General features: G+C 34.5%; 1 protein-coding gene across 3 annotated transcripts in view; it reads right to left on the bottom strand.

The window, feature by feature from the left end:
- STAG1 (STAG1 cohesin complex component) overlaps nt 1-17627 on the bottom strand; it is a 433060-nt gene that overhangs the window by 23613 nt on the left and 391820 nt on the right. For all 3 annotated transcript variants that reach the window (XM_059920266.1, XM_059920267.1, XM_059920268.1), the window contains 2 exons: nt 16648-16728; nt 2306-2398 (listed from right to left, as the gene is read on the bottom strand). In XM_059920266.1, coding sequence (XP_059776249.1) covers nt 2306-2398; nt 16648-16728 — 174 coding nt within the window. The remainder of the gene's footprint in view (nt 1-2305; nt 2399-16647; nt 16729-17627) is intronic.

Below are 17627 nucleotides of genomic sequence, written 5' to 3'. Positions count from 1 at the left end.
TAACTACAAATCAATGTTAATGTAAATATACTAAATTAAATACAGCTCAATAACAGTACCATAATAGAAATTCTGAGTATTCAAATTGCAGCTTAATTTTAATTTCCAAACTGAATAAAATTATTCTGTCTCATTACATACTAGTCATACTTAAGACTCTCCACCCCCCTAAATATAACCTATTTCTTTTACTTGGCTGTATTAACTCAAAACAGTTGATTAAGAGATTTTTGACTTCAACTCATAAAATATGAGTTAAACTCAACTCTGGAAATACAAAATTGATATAATAAATTAATGACAGATGTTACAAATCAATCTTATACTGCATAATCAAATAATAAGCATAAATCTTAACACAAACTGTATAATTCAACAAATTACAATGTAGTACTCTAAATCTGTAAGCTCCTATTTTGGATTCTTCTTTAAAAAAATCTATTGTAAAATAAAATTTTTAACAGTAGGTTAAAATTGAATTCAAGATCATTCACATAAAAACCAGTGACTGAAAGCTTCCCAACAAATGTAATCACATAAAGAAACTTTCAATATATTTCCCCATAGAGAAAGTATTATAGTTATGTTGCCACATTTATCCTATTTAATGGATGGTACAAAATAAACTTGTATCATCAGTTTATTGAAACTGAAAGATTTTGTTATGGAATAACTGAGGGCTCTGATACCTCAAAACAATCCACTCACCCCCTACTAAAAATTGACTTCTATGGGAAAACATAATTTTGGAATGTATCTGGAGATGGCTGTATACTTGGTTGTTTACCTCCAGCAAGACTCATGGCAGTTCATGCTCTAAGTACACAGCCATGAAATACATTATTTGAGTCACTTGAAAAGAGGAGAACATGAAAGGAATCCAGGAGAATATATATTTTTAACTGAGGCCATACTTTTGCATGTCACCAAACAGTGAGGATGCAGAAACACTGAATTTTTGGCTTAAATGTCCTGAGCTAGGTACTTTTTAGACAGCACTGGTTGAGTTCAGAAGGTTTAGAGAATAAGGTTTAGGAAAGACCATTTCTGTTCCCATTTACGTTAGATGCTGATAACTCAATATAGAAGAGACCTGGATAACCTATTTGTAAGAAGAGATAGCAAAGGGTAAGTACTGCTGTACTCTTTTAGATGTAAACTCGTTTTCTAGCCCAACATCATAATAAAAAAAGATATGGAAAAGGTGTATCTGTTTTATATAAAAGTATTTCCTAATAGAACAGTATAATTAAATAGATTACAAAATCACTTTGTGAAAATGGTATTGCCTTGGGCTCCACTTTGACCCTCTTTGGTCTACGACCTTTCCCAAGGGGTGAGGAGTCTGTTGGACCAATGGGATATGCCCACCTGCACCCCTACTTTACATCACTGCCCAGGTACAGGAATTCAGGAATTCCCTGCCCTCACAGACCTGATTCTGCTACCAGGGGGTGCACAGGCATCTTTCCTAGACACACTGCATCCCCAGTGTGTACTCCTAGGCCCCAGGGTTATCAAGGAGCAGCTGTTTGAGGAAGTGATGTTGATAGTTTGGATATGGGGGCTGAATTGTTCATATGCATGTGTGAGGAGTTCTACCTGGTGTGGGAAAGAGCTGAAGGTGAGAAGAGAAGGTGGACCCTATGCCAGCTCCCCAACCCTCCAAGTTCTGGTATAGAACTCTTAGGAATCAAGAATTCTAAATTTGAACCTGGCCTTCCAGGCCATTATGACAGTATACTTGTCAAGGTACAAAGACGTGTAACGGGTTAGCTTACTTTATAACTTAAATATTCAGACGTCTATATTCTTGTCCCAGGTGCCACAAATGTTAGGGATAAACCTGCATGCTAAGAACTGTCATAAAAAATTACATCTTCTGGGGCTTCCCTGGTGGCGCAGTGGTTGGGAGTCTGCCTGCCAATGCAGGGGACGCGGGTTCGGGCCCTGGTCTGGGAGGATCCCACATGCCGCGGAGCGGCTGGGCCCATGGGCCACAATTGCTGAGCCTGCGCGTCTGGAGCCTGTGCTCCGCAACGGGAGAGGCCGCGATGGTGGGAGGCCCGCGCACCGCGATGAGGAGTGGCCCCCGCTTGCCACAACTGGAGAAGGCCCTCGCACAGAAACGGGGACCCAACACAGCCATAGATAAATAAATAAATAAATAAAGACTTTCTATTTCACTGTCTTTAAAAAAAAAAAAAAATTACATCTTCTTAAAAAAAATTTACATCTTCTTACTGTTCTTCAGTAACTCATTTGAGTTATTTTTATTGAGAGCTCTTAACTGACAATTTCTTACCTGTTCCTTCACTGGAGTATTAACATTAGATAGGCACTGTTGGCAAACAGCCAAAAAGGATTTCACTGTTTTCCTCAATACCAACAAATCCTCCTGTAAGACACATTCAAATTTACAAGCATGAATTACAATATCCTAGAAAACTGATCCAGAAGAAATAATAAATGGAAAATAGCCAAACTAGTTTATTGTTAAGGAAATTCATAAAACCAAATTTATTGTTGGGAACCAAATCATATAGTTATTTCCTAGTTATCTTAATGGAAGGGTCAGTGAAACTGATAATCCTGAATACTCAGTTCTATTTAGCTTTGGAATGCTCAGTATGATTTCCTCCAACATATTTTCCTTTATCAATATGGTTTACTCAGGCTGATATTAAAATTTTTAGCCATTCCTATAGCAAATACTAGCTGGTAGTAAAGTGAGAGAGTGCAGCAGCATACTGAAAAAAATCAATTAAGCAATAAACATGTACTCCCATATTCTCAGGACTCTGCAAAATGTCAAGGGGAAAAGATAACTTTAAGATAGTGTCCATGTTCTCAAAGAGTTAACATCTTAGCAGGGAGTTAGACCAATTAGAGAGTAATTAAGTGTTTAATTTTTTGGTGTTAACTCTAACTGTAGCAGAAAGAGCTGAGTTGGAGGCAGCTTCATAGAAAGATGGCCTTTAATCTAAGATTGGATGGGTGAATAGGATTTAATCAGATGGCCATATAATATTCAAAATGAAACACTTAAAAAGTATAAAAGGAAATTTAAATTTATCAAGTACCTATAATGTGCCAGGCACTGGTATGAGGGCTGTTACATAATTTCATATTTATATTGATTAGAAGAAGTAGTTATTATTAGCAAGTGTTTGAAACCAGGACAGTCTGATATCAGAGTTCACGTTCTTTTCACTGACTAATGAGCAAGACGCATGCAGATGACTCAGTATGATATCAATATTTAAAATAGTAATGAAGAGTAATTAAATGAGCATAGGCTGATGTAGAAATCACTTTTAAAAAGTACTCTGTGAAACTAAAATTCTTTAAACTACTCTATTTTGTACAGATGACCGTACTTATTCCTTTTTGGGATCTTCACATCCCAAATAATGATACTTTAAAAATTATACATATTTCCTCTTGCTAAAATGAGTGCAATATTCAGAAGAAGGAATAAGATCATCTTGTGCAGAGTAGTAAAAAGGACACTGCCTCCAGTACCTTTAATGTTCCTGCAGATGAACATCCAACAACCAAACCTCAACATTCCTTGACCTTTAATTTCAAAGACTCACAAAGCATTAGGGGAAACAGACAAGAGAACAGGCAACCGCAACAGAATGTAAGGAGTGCTATGTTGGAAAGCCTAACCCAGAGTCAAAAGTAGTCACAGAAGGGTTCCCAAAGAAGACTACATGTAAGCTGAGTTCTGAACAACTAAAAATTATCTACCTATAGGGAAAGGTGTTCCAGAGGGCACAGAATGTTCAAAAGCCCAGAGGTGCTTTTGAGAGACTGCTAATTTATTGCAGTTGAGGCACAAACAGGGAGGAGAGTGGTGAGAGAAAACTGAAGAGAAAAAGAGGACCCATTTTCCATTTAAATGGAAAGTACTTAAAATGCCATGTTAAATTATTTGGCTATTATCCTGTCGGCAATAAAGGAACTAATGAATAGGATTTTTATCATGAAGTTGTAATAATTTATGTTAAAGAATCATATTCTAAGCAGAAGGGAGAAAGATATAAAATAGGGAGGCTAGTTAATAGTAAATACAATCTTCTGTTGAGGGCTTATTATGTACCAAATACTGTGTTCTAAGGGGCATAAATTGAAGTCTCACAATCACTCTATGAAGTAAGTGGTTAATACTCCTATTTTACAGATGAGGAAACTGAAGTTCAGAGCACATATAGATTCTAAGTGATACAGTAAGGATCCAAACCTAGGGTTATCTGACTCTAAAGCCCATGCTTCTAATCATTATTCTACAGTTCATCACAAAGGCCATGGGAATAATCTAAAATGAGGGCCTGAAAATGAAATGTTGGCAGAAAAGATGTAAATAGAGTGAAAAGAAATTAAAGCAGCAGGATTGATAGAATTTAGGAACTAATCACAACAGGGGATGTTGATGTTACACCTAAATTTCTAGGTAGTTGCCTACTAAATGGCTTACGGTATAAGTCACCAAGATAGTTAACACAGGAACAAATGCTAAGGTAACAAGTTTGGCTTTAGAGATGATGATCTACGATCCCTGAAAGATATGCTACTAGAGATGTCTAGTAGGCAGTTGGATGAATTCAAAGTCCATGGTAAAGAATCTGAGCAAGAGTAGAGACTTGGGAGTCCTCTGTATTTAGCTGGCAGCAGAAGCAATGGAAGTAGATGAGACTGTTCAAGGAGAATATGTAAATAAAGAGGGCTGACAAAAGTATCCTGGGGAACACCAATATTTAACAGATGGATGAGAAAGAAGAGCATATGAAGAAATCTAAGAAATGGTCTGAGAAGTAAGAACAAAACCAGAACATGGCATCCCAGAGGTAAGGAAAGAAAACATTTAAAAATGAATAGAAGGACTTCCCTGGTGGTGCAGTGGTTAAGGATCCGCCTGCCAATGCAGGGGACACGGGTTTGATCCCTGGTCCGGGAAGATCCCACATGCCGTGGAGCAACTAAGCCCGTGAGCCACCACTACTGAAGCCCGCGTGCCTAGAGCCCATGCTCTGCAGCAAGAGAATCCACCGCAACGAGAAGCCCACGCGCTGCGACAAAGGGTAGTCCACACTCGCCACAACTAGAGAAAGCCTGCGTGCAGCAACGAAGACCCAATGCAGCCAAAAAAATAAAAAAGAAAAAAAGAAAAAGGAATGGAATAGTTTAACGATGACAAATGTTACCAAAAGACAAGATAAGGATTAGAAAGTATTGCAAGGATAAAGCAACTCAAGGTTGTGAGTAACCTTGGGTTGAACACTCTCAAAGTAATTAAAAGGGCTAAAGTCAAACCGCAAGGTGTAGAAAGGAGATAAGAAAGAAGGCAACTCTTTCAAAAAAGTTTGACTGTAAAAACTAAAAACAGAACTACCATATGACACAGCAACCCCACTACTGGGCATATACCCTGAGAAAACCATAATTCAAAAAGAGACATGTACCACAATGTTCACTGCAGCACTATTTACAATAGCCAGGACGTGGAACCAACCTAAATGTCCACTGACAGATAAATGGATAAAGAAGATGTAGCACATATATACAATGGAATATTACTCAGCCATAAAAAGAAACGAAACTGAGTTATTTGTAGTGAGGTGGATGGACCTAGAGTCTGTCATACAGAGTGAAGTAAGTCAGAAAGAGAAAAACGAATACTGTATGTGAATACATATATATGGAATCTAAAAAAAAATTTTAAAAATGGCACCGATGAACCTAGTTGCAGGGCAGGAATAAAGATGTAGACATAGAGAATGGACTTGAGGACACAGGGTGGGAGGGGGAAGCTGGGGCAAAGTTAGAGTAGCATTGACATATATACACTACTGAATGTAAAATAATTAGCTAGTGGGAAGCAGCAGCATAGCACAGGGAGATCAGCTCGGTGCTTTGTGATGACCTAGAGGGGTGGGATAGGGAGGGTGGGAGGGAGACGCAAGAGGGAGGAGATATGGGGATATATGTATGCATATGGCTGATTCACTTTGGTGTACAACAGAAACTAACACAGTATTGTGAAGCAATTATACTCCAATAAAGATCTATTAAAAACAACAACAAAAAACAAAAACAATAAAGAGTGAGAAAAATAGGATGGCTGCTAGAGGTCTTTTGGCGTCTTTGTTGACTTTTTCAATATAAAAGATTTAAGAATATTTGTTGAATAAATAACTGAAAGAAAAACAAAATGCAGGCCATGCTACTAACTAGCTATGTGACCTTAGAGAAATTATCTTATATCCCAGGATTACAGATTTAAAAAATCTATAAACAAGAGGGTTGAACCATGTATTCTCTGAGGTTCTATTGCATTCTGTGATTCTGCTGAATTAATTTAGGCACTCAAATGAGAACATACAGGTGCTAACTGGTAAACGTAGTATGCAAAGGATGAATGTTCAGTTCCTGCTAGTACCTAGAATAGTGCTTGGCACATGGGCAGATGTTTAGTAAATATTTGCTGAATGAAATCCAAGTACACATAATACAGATGATACCACAATCCTAGGGAGAAATATGTAACGTGTTCATTTTATCACACAATAAATATGATTAAAAAATGCTAGGAGGTATTAATGCTCCTTTATTCCCTTAAATTTCATGGTTAGTGTGCAGTTTGAAGCAGTCTAGGGAATCAGCTATCTTTGGAGTTGGAGGCAAAAGATTCCTTTAAAGGTCAATCATAAAGCAAATGTGTCTTATGTAAAATGATTACTTGCCAATTCATCTGAGGAGTTGTAAATTTAACATCACAACTAAGTAAGCAACCTACTGATTGTAGCATTTTAAGAAGAAAGTGGAAATGGGAAGTAATCAAGGAAATACTGAGAGAAGCTAAAGGCCTTCTTTAGCAATAAGTTTAGCATAGATTTGGATGCAACCTAAATATTGAATGCTCAAGAAAGTTAACTTAATTGTAATCAGTTAGAATTCATTGAGAGAAATATAAGTACCAATCAATAGGTTTAGGTAAATAGGCACAGTTACTGTATATTTAACAGAGTTAGCTAATCTCATATAGTAGATTCCTTTGAACAGCTGGGAACGGAATTTAGGTTTTTTTGGATTTCAGAACACAATTTTCCTACAAACTTCATTATGCTGGCATCTTACACTACATAAAGTTAACGTTTACTTGGCACTTAACTGTGTACGAGTTACTAATCTAAGCTTTTCACATATTAACTCAACTAATCCTCTCAACTGTGATGGGTATTGCTATTATCACTCCCATTCTACATATGAAGAAACAGGCACAGAAATGTTAAATGCAGGCCCAAAGACACAGTTAGTAAGTGGAGTAGTAAATTAACCAGAGCAGTCTGCTTCCAGAGTCTGTGCTCTTAACCATTTTGCTATAATGACTCTTTTTATAATGCGGGAAAATTAACATATTGAAGAAACAGGCAGCATTATGGAGGCAAGAAATTTGAAACTCCAGTTAGTCAAATATATTTATATATAAACAAAAATGCCAGTCAACCCAAAAGACACTGAAAAAGAACAACCCAAGAACAAGGTATGCTAATTATCTAGACTGCAATTTTAAGCAACTAGAATGTTCAGGGAGTGCCTCTAACGCTTTGAACACAATGGAATTCTACTTAAATAAATTCTACTTACTCTTTCTAGCCAGAGTACTTGAATTATAGGGATGAAACTGAAGGCAAAGAGTAGAAGAGTAATCTCCTCTCTCAGTCCATATAAGGGAATGTAGACTAAGTATATGGTGCTTCCTTTCAAATGTGTTTTCCTAGATGAAACCAACATTTTCTCTTATTTTCAGAAAGCAGCTTGGCGTTAAGAGCACTTTTTCCTAAAGTAGCTATGGAAAGGAATTCAAATGGGTCAGGTGAGAAGATTACACTGAAATTTAAATTATAATATCTTGGCTATATTCTTTTGTATGCCTTTTGCAAGTTGCTTCACTAGCCTGGCTAAAATTTTTTTTGCTTCCCTGTAGATCTAGTGAAACCAAGAATTAGAAGACTGAAACCTAATATGCTCTAATGTGAAAGGGCTAAAATAGTTTCAGTTTTTCAGTGATCTATTGACAAAAATAAGAGAAATATCTCTTAACGAGTTAAGATGATGTTTTAAAAGTACACCCCGACCAGCAAAATCTCAACAATGAAGACTCCCAAATAAGGCTGGCACAATTAAGATGGTGAATTTATCATATAAGCTATATTAGAAGTTTTCTCAAAGGTACAAAGGCTCAAAATACCCTAACATCTTGGGAAGAAAAAAAAAGATCTTAAATGTAGATTGCCCCTTAACAGCTAAGTACTCCATATGATTATAGTCAGTGAGGAAAGATAAGGGTGTAATTCTGAAACACACAGAACATGCAGATTTTAAATGGGTGATTTCTTTTCATTTTGTATCACAATTTTATGTGTCTAGAGAAAGACTAAATTTAGCTGTCCTTTTATCCACAACTATGAAATACCATTAAGATAATCATAGCCAGAAACTGAAGCCATGGAAAAACTAGCAGTAAATACATAAAACTATTTCAACATTATCTGACAAATACACATTTTTAGAATAGGCAGAAATAAAACAGGATAAAGGTGTGAAATAAGGACCTAGATCAGGCCAAAGATCTTAGAATATGAAAATAAAGCCTGTTAAGAATTTAGTGATCAGTTTTCATGATAAAAATGGGGCACAAAACTAAACTAGTTACAAACAAGACCAAGGGGTTACCTTACTAGGCCAGGGACTGGCAAACTTTTTGTGTAAAGGGTCAGATAGTAAATATTTTAGGCTTTGTGGGTCATAATGTCTCTGTTCGAACTACTTAACTCTGCCACTGGAGCAAGAAAGCAGCCCTAGTCAGTACATAAATGAATGAGCATTACTGCGTTCCATTAGAACTTTACTTACAAAAACAGGTGTCTGGCCAGATTTGGCCCATGGGCTATATAGTTTGTCCAGTCTGTACTGGGCTATAAAGCTCTTTGGAGGTATAAACTGTGTTATGCTTATCTGTACTTAGCATCATTACTAACATATAACGAGGCTCATTTAATTATTTTTCAGCTCAACTAAGTCATTCTATCATACTAAATATGATAGAAACACATGTAACTAAATTCATTCACTTGGGATACATCGGTGTCACCATTGTGGTAGGGTAAACCCTATGGAATATCTTTGAAATTGCTTTCTTATATGAGTAACTGCTACTAGCTTCTCTTTTGAGGCTAAGGAGTGAGTGTGCCACTCTTGTTAATACACAGTAAAATAACTACTGGATTTTTAAACCCCAAATGTAATACCTAGTTTTCAATGTTGTTGCTGTTCTTGGCGATCTGAATCCCCACCTGCTTGACTCCTGCCATTGCCTCAAAGGCTAATCCACTTATGATCCAGGAACCCTTAAGCTGCCTACTGTAGTTCCAAAACATCTTCTGATTTCTCTTTTCTGTGGTGTACAAAGATGAAGAAGCTAAAGAAGGAGTCAGAGGAACAGGGGAAAAGTAGTGACTGTTAGGACCAAAGCGAGAGATTTGAATTCCCAGATTTTCAAAATATAGATGGAGGACAAAATCTACCATGCTATATTCCAAACCTACAGTAGATACTGAGCATGTTTACATGCTCCCATAACCTTATATAATAGTTCATTTAGTATTAATTTTTGGTTTTGGCAGGGGAGAAGATTAGGAAAGCATAGACTAGGACTGCAGTTTAATGCCATCAAAACAATAATTATTGTTGACTGAAACATTTCTTTTAATTTAATCTTCCCAACAACCCTATCCAGCAGTGAATATCACGTATTAGGAAACTGAAGTTCAAATGTGAAGTAACTTGCATACCTTTGTCATAGGTGGTAAGAAATGGAGTCAAAATTCAAACTCGGATTTAACTCCAAAGACCATGCTCCAACAGAAAAAATGCTGGAAATATATCCTATTTATAAACTGGGAGCTTCTTATATATATAAATTAGGTGAGCAACAATAAGTCGTTTAAACAAATACCTAGTAATTACGGAATGACCACTGGAAAAAAAAATTTCAAAATAAAAAACCTACTGTGGAAAGGAAAAGGCATTACTTTATCAGGGAATATTAAATAGGTTAAAACACTTATTTCCTTTTACTCAAATAAATGGCCTGACAGGAAAGTAAACTTTTATCATTAATTTTGGTGGAGAAAGATCTCCAATCTCTGTACTGAAATGTGGGAAGTGTTAACGTTTCATTTAAATATTCTTAATGTTGCTTTAGGCCTCTAATAAACTCAGTTAAAACACATTTTTACATTATAATAATTGTTATTTAGAATAGATCTTCTCAGTCCTGGCTCATTACTTAGATTCTGAGCTATTAAATACCTTAGGAGTTAAGAGTATTTATAAAGTGGTACTTTAAAGACCACTGTCCCTGTGTAAGTAAAAACAGCATCCAACTGGACAGGCTAGGGAAGCTGAGGAAGCCTTATGCTGTCCTTCAAGGGGTGGGAAGGTATTCCTTACAGATAGAAAGCTCCAAAAGTAGAGGCCCAGGAATAGGGTTGCAAACACAGCATAGAATTCTTAATAGAATGTTGGAATCATGACTTGTAAGTTCTCTTCTAAGTTGAACATATTTACTTCTGACTTCCACAGGTTTTTAGAATGTTAAGAGTTGGATAAAACTTTGGACAAGTTCAGAGTTCAGTATAAACAGCCATCTACTTATGTATTCCAGATTTTAAAAAAAGAACATTCTGAGAGCTGAACAAGAAATGAATGTAAAAACAAGTCCTGGATGTTTCTCTCCTAACTTTCCTAGACCAGCCAATCAGGCACTTGAGATAGGATATATTAATAGAAACAAAGCTATCAAAGAATGACTCTGAAGTCATGGACCAATCAAAAAGAAAGGCTTAAAACTAACTAGATAGTTACTGAGGATACTCTTCTCAAGAAATAAAAGGTAGGGGGAAAAGATCTAGAAAAGAATGAAGTAAAATGGTTATAAACTACTAAAAATTCATTCCTAGAGGGATAGCTATTATTTCCAACTCTTGGCCCCATTCCCTTCCCCTTTAAAGCAGTTAACTCTGCAGATGGAGAGGTACTATCTATATTTTGTTACTACAGGAATTTGGGGGAAGGAACTGAGTGAGCTATCTCTTTTCTTATTAATTGTTATTCTAAAGGACTGGGAAGGGGAGAGGAAGAGGTCTAGAAAGCAGCCTGTAGATTTTTATACACAGCAAGGTTAAACATGTCTCTTCATGGGGCTTGGCCACCACTAGTCCCATCTTCACCCTAAACTTCTCTTTTCCCCAGTTTGTTTGGAGGTAAACAAGTTGAAATTTGCAGAGGAGAACCTTCAGGCAAGAGGGTAATGGAGGAACAAATTTCACAGTAAACATGCTATACTCCTCAATAATAATTTGACTTGTAGCTCTCTGGGGGATGTAGATTTTCTTTAATTTAAAGACTTAGGGATAAGGCCTGGGTCCAGAATGCAGCGATGTTTGCCCCAGGCCATTCCTACTGCTGTCTAGCATAGAAACATGCAGGGTGAGGCAGAGAGCACTACAAATTTAAGACTACAGAGAGTAGGACAGCTCCTCCCAGGAGGAAAAAAAATTGAGGATAAATTCTAGATCCCCAGGCCAAAAAAGGCAATAGGGGCATTAGTTTAGCCCTAACTCTTATTTACCTGGCTCTTTAAATGTCTTTGTATATGTCCAGAAGGAGCTGAAGGAAGAAGGATGTTTTCTGCTACAGAGAAGAGAAACTGAAGGCTGCTTCTACAGGACCAGCACTAGGGGGCACCGGAGCAAAGTATACTGAGCATGACCTGTGAGACTGCCAAAGAGCTTCAACTCTGGAAATTAGGGGAACAGAGGAAATACCCATTGGTGAAACCCAGTGCACTTCTATTTCAAATAAAGATCTAATCCTGTTCTTGATACAGTCGTCTCATATACTTCAATTTATAGAATACTGTTTACTGTTGAGTTAAATTATAATTTGAATTTAAACTTCAAATATAACTACCATTCATAATACCCCGAATGACAGTGTTCATGACAACAGGGAAGAAAAATAAATTTTAGAAAGTACTCTCTAAAGAGCAATTTGGCAATATGTATTAAGCCTTAAAAGTATGTAGTCTTTGATCAAGCAATTCCATTTCTAAGAATATAAGATGTAACAATGCAAAACACAGAACAAGCTTTTGCACCAGAATGTCCACCACAGAATTAATTTTATTAGTTAAAATGTTTAAACAACCTAAATATCCAAGAGAGGAGAGTGGTAAAATAAATTATGGTATAGCTATACTAGGCACTACCATACATACATTAAAAATATTATCTATAAACATTTAATAAATGAAGAAAATGTTATGTTAATTGAAGAAGAGACAAAATTATAAATACATCATGATCTCAGTAAGATTGAAAAATATGTAAGAAAAAGTACTAAAAGAAAATACACCAAAATATTAACAGTGGTTATCCACAGGTGGTAAGATTTGGAAATTTTATTTTATGTATATAGTCTTTACAATGATCACATACTCAAGTAAGAAAGCTCAAATTTAAGAAAACCATTCTACCTTGTATTTTACACCAAAAACAAATAAGCATAATTTATTAATTAAAAATGTAAGTGACCTCTTCAGAGATTTAAATGAATTTCTATAAATGTAACAATGAGTAGAGAAAAACAGAGCAGTCAGGTGGCCAGCTCCCTCACTAGATAAATGGCTCATTCTATATTAACGTAATTATTCCACAACAAAAAACCAAAATTAATTCATGTAATAAGACTTTCAAGTTGTCTCTACAAAATCAATATTACAAATGTTAAATATATAGACCCCAAGGGTCTGCTATACTACATTTAAATTTCAGGAAACAAATTAAAGGGAAAAAGAGAATAGAGAATTTCAGGTGCATCATTAGCAAAGTCTTCCATATACTTTAACTAAGCCACTGACATTACAAACTCAGCCATTTAAAATCACATAACTTCTCATTTAAATACCTTTAGGGATACAGAATGATGAAAGAAAACTGCCATGTGACAATTTTTCAATACTCAACTAACTGATAACTGATATTGCTAGTTTGTGTTCAGTGAGGAGTCACCCAGTGTGTCCTTAGAAAATCTGTTTTTAAGAAAACCACCACCAACAAAACTCTATAAACGTAGTTGTATTAAAAGCTTCATAATACAAGATTTTAAAGAGTATTAACAGAAAGACACTAGGATTGAGATTCAAAAGACTTGTGCTGTAAGTCTGTGATTTTAGACAAGTCTCAATTTTTGTTAAGTATTAGGTTCCTTATCTGTAAAATGGGATTATAACATCCACTTTATAGGATTATTAAGCAGATTTAATTAAATTAGAGCATTTATATTAAAGTGATTAACAAAATGTAAAATATCAACAAGGTAAAAATAACAATGTCCCCTTTTAGGCCTTACCTAAAACAAACAGGTTTCATCAAATTATTTCCAAATTCCTTTATAGCTCTAATATTACATTTACAAACAACAGAAGAATGCTGCTACACCAAATAAGATACAGAACATACTAAGCACTTTTCTAGTATTCATTCAGGTCCAACAACTCAGTGAGTTATATGTGATAAACCAAAACCTATGATTAGATGATGGAGAATCAAGAAGTTTTCGTAGTAGTAGTTTTTAAAAATTAATTTTTGTGATATTAATATTCACTTTAAATATCAACAACAAAAACAATCCCTCAAAAAGTATCAAAAGGTATAAAGGGAAAAGTAAATTTCTTTCCTTCGTATGCTTGCCCCCAAAGAACTTCTATTTCCCAGAGGTAACCACTGTTAAGATTCTTGTATATTTATCCAGACATCTTCAGTATAGCAGTTATTAACCTTAGCATAGATTGCAGAATTCTAGAGCTAGAAAGAATTGGCCCAATACAACTTTAAATTTCATAAAATATAACCTGAGACACAGATAAGTGATTTTTCACTTGTTATTAGTACCTGGAAAGCCCATTACAACTGATAAAACGCTTTGATATAAATTATCTATTTTAAAATTATTTAAGTGACTTGCCTAAAGGTTACTTACACAAGTTAATGATGTGGCTGAGACTATACTTAAGAAGTTGATATCTTATCAAGTGGGATGTTAATGATATAGATTACATGTGTACATAGCTGATATATGTGGCTCTTACATTTTCAGAGATATCCTATATCATATAGGGGATTAGAAAGTTTGGCAATTCCTGATCTTGTGATTATTATAAGTAAGAATCATTAAAATAATTATTTTAAAAGGAGGAATATTAGCAATGAAAGATTAATTTTTCAAGTTTGTATGTGTCCTGAAGATTCATGTTTTTCAAGATTATCTCTTTGAGAGAACCACTTTTAAACTATAGATGCAACCGATACACGATTACTAAATATACTTTGGTTTACAAAAATTATCAACAACTTCAAAGTGAGAAGAAACAACTTGAGAGACACCTAAGTAAGGAGAAGTTCACATGTGATATAAATGCACACAAAACTACAAATGGAAATCAACTGAACAATAAAGCACCTAAAAGATGCTATGGCATTCTTTCTGGAATGAAGAAAATCAGTGTTGCCTGCAAAATCTGCATTGCCACTGTGGCAATGACAACAACAAAATCTGTAGAATGATTAATGACAAAAAGGAAGTTATTTTTATTAGGAGAATGTATCAGATGAAAATTAAATAGAAAGGCAAGGAATCTCAAAATAATTCTGCTGTAACAGGATTAAAAAAATAGAAAATATTCAAAGAAGTAGGTCCAAGAATAGAGATTCTCACTCTAATTATGGAACATAGTTGTAAAGGGACAGAATTTAAATTAAATGGAGGAAATAACCACTAATTATGCTAAAGTTTTAGGCTAGTGTATATTCCAAATTTACTAAAATGTAGTTATCAACATTCAGTTAAAATACAAATAACTCAGATAACCAAAATGATGTCAGTGGAAAAAAACAATATAAAAGTCAACCAGGTGAAAAAATCAGAATAAAAGTAATTGTGTATAATATATAAACTCTTGCTTTCAAATTTTAACTTACATATATTCAATCTCCTTTAATCTTACCATATAAAAGAACATTTTAAAAAACATGAAAATGTAATATAGTTTTAAAGTGGTTTTTGTTTCCAATAAAAGGAGGTTAACTTTGATTTTTGCTTTTCAAGACTGAAACTGTTAATAAAATAGAAAAAAAACCCCAATTACTTCCAAAGGCAAAGAAATCCTCAAATTATTCATTGGAAAGGACAAAAAGAAAAGAAATTCTTTCTCCGAGAAAAGAACGCTCCATATCAAGCAGTTGGTTCTATATGGAAATGTATTATTTACGTTCTTTACTGGTTGAATAGCTTGTGCTTTGTTAAGCTGAGGATATGTAAACATCATAGTGTTTTTATTTGGTTCATTATCAAGTGTTTGCTCTTTACTCATATATTCAAGACTCTCTGATTTCATAAAACAATTGAAACATATTTGTTTTATATTTAAGTCAGATAATTCCAATGTATAAAATACTTTTTTAGTCTGATTCTCTTCATGGTTTCTAATTTTCTTTTTAGTAGAGTTTTTTTTTTTTTTTTTTTTAACCATGAGTTCATTTTTCTTAAAACTTTGTGGAAAACTCTTTGAGGCAAGTTCCTTCAGAAAGGATTTATATTTGATTGTCTTAGGTTGCTTGGGGATACCACCACTACAGAACATTTTAAATCAAAATCTTATTTTGTTTTTGTTTGTTTTATTTTTTCTACTGGACCACAGAAATTGTATGAATTTAGGGTGCAAACCTATGTGACAGTTAGCTCATGGTTATAAACTTTCATGGGTGACCTATTTTCCCCACTTTAATTAATGACAAATTTTAAGACAGGCTGTTTTCCTTATATTCCCCCATGAATGGAACTGGTATGAATTTATTTCTAATTTACCCTCATGCTGGGTGTAGCTCTTTAGGATCCCAAATTTATCAAGGAGACATGCTACCTACTAGACTTTCCTCCTCGCGAGGGTCTTGGGATTCGCCTAGATTAGAAAATATCTTCAAGGTTAAGTAGGCTTTAGTACTATGCTTGACTCTCTTGGATCCTAGTTTCACTTAACTTCTGGTTTGTATTTTCCTTTTTGTTTTGCATGGTCATGTGTAGATTAAAAATTAAAAAAAAATTTTTATCCAATGATGTAAACTTAAAAAATAAAAGAGTTGTTTAGTTTGGGCCCCAAGGTGCCATAATGCCAGAATTGAAAGCTACATACTTTTGTCTTTCAATATTATTCTCTTTTTTATAGCATGTCACCTATCAGAGCTCTTGTGGTTTCAACAACAGTTATCTCTTATTAAGAATTTAAACTTTGTATATACATATAACTCTGTGTCTACTGCTCAAAAAACTGTTTATCTTCCAAAGAGGTAAAATATATATATAGGATAAAGCAAGAATTGATAACAATAATTATTATATATTTTATTAAAATTATAATTTGTTACAATAACTGATAAAAATAAATTATTAAATAAATGAGTTAAGCAAAGTTATTTTGCTTTAGTAGTACCCCTTCTGCCTACAGAAACTCTTACTTACTTTGGAAGGAGAACCATCAGTAATTTTCACCAACTGCCAAAGAATCGAGTAATGGGAACACTGCAGTGCCTGTACGACTATCTGTATCAAATAAAAAATTCAAACAAATGAGACATAATTTACGTTTGTACAATATTAAGAGAACAATATTTATCATAGTTTTTATCTTACAATAAGGTTTCAAGTCCAAATATTTGTAGAATTAATGAGAATGTATAAAATAATAATTTAGTTAAAAAAAGACAAAACCAACATATCAATCTAGAGAATAAAGATAATGTATCTCGATAAATATGGACCCAAATGATACTACGCTTTAAACAAAACTGCACTGTCAGAATACTTTGCTCAGTCAGACTTTTAAGGGGAGATTGAAGAAATTGTTTTTATCCAAATTTTATACCTAAATGATTACTTATTTTGTTTTAAAGCATTTTTAATATAAAATACAACACATACAGAAATGTGCATAAAACATATACAAAACAATGATTGAAGTATATGAAGAAAATACTGTCACAGATTAGTCTTTGTAGAAAAATGTGGATATTCTTTGATATGACACCAATACTCCAATTTACATTTGTGAGAGAAAGCAAAAGACATCTTCCTCTTATTATGAAAATAGTTTGACCTCATGAGGCTGCCCTGGAAATTCCCCCAGACTCCCTAGACCACACTTTGAGAATCACTGCTCGGGGAACAGGATCGCTGGGTCATACAGTATGTGTATATTTAACTTTACAGTAGATAGTACCAAATTTTTGTCCACAGTGGCTGTATCTAATAGTCTTTAACAGTTCCTGTGGCTCCATGTTTTTACCAACATTTGATATCATCAGATGTTTTAAATCTGGTGATTTTATTATGTATGAGTATTATCTTAATGTGGTATTAATTTACATTTTTCTAATTACCAATGGAGATGAGCACCTTTTCAGTTTTCATTGGGCCTGAATTCCTGTTCTGTGAAATGTTTA

This window comes from Balaenoptera ricei, chromosome 4 (genome assembly GCF_028023285.1).
Source record: "Balaenoptera ricei isolate mBalRic1 chromosome 4, mBalRic1.hap2, whole genome shotgun sequence".
Lineage (NCBI taxonomy): Eukaryota > Metazoa > Chordata > Mammalia > Artiodactyla > Balaenopteridae > Balaenoptera > Balaenoptera ricei.
The sequence above is the reverse complement of the archived record's forward strand: the minus strand, read 5'-3'. Positions and strand labels throughout refer to the sequence as shown.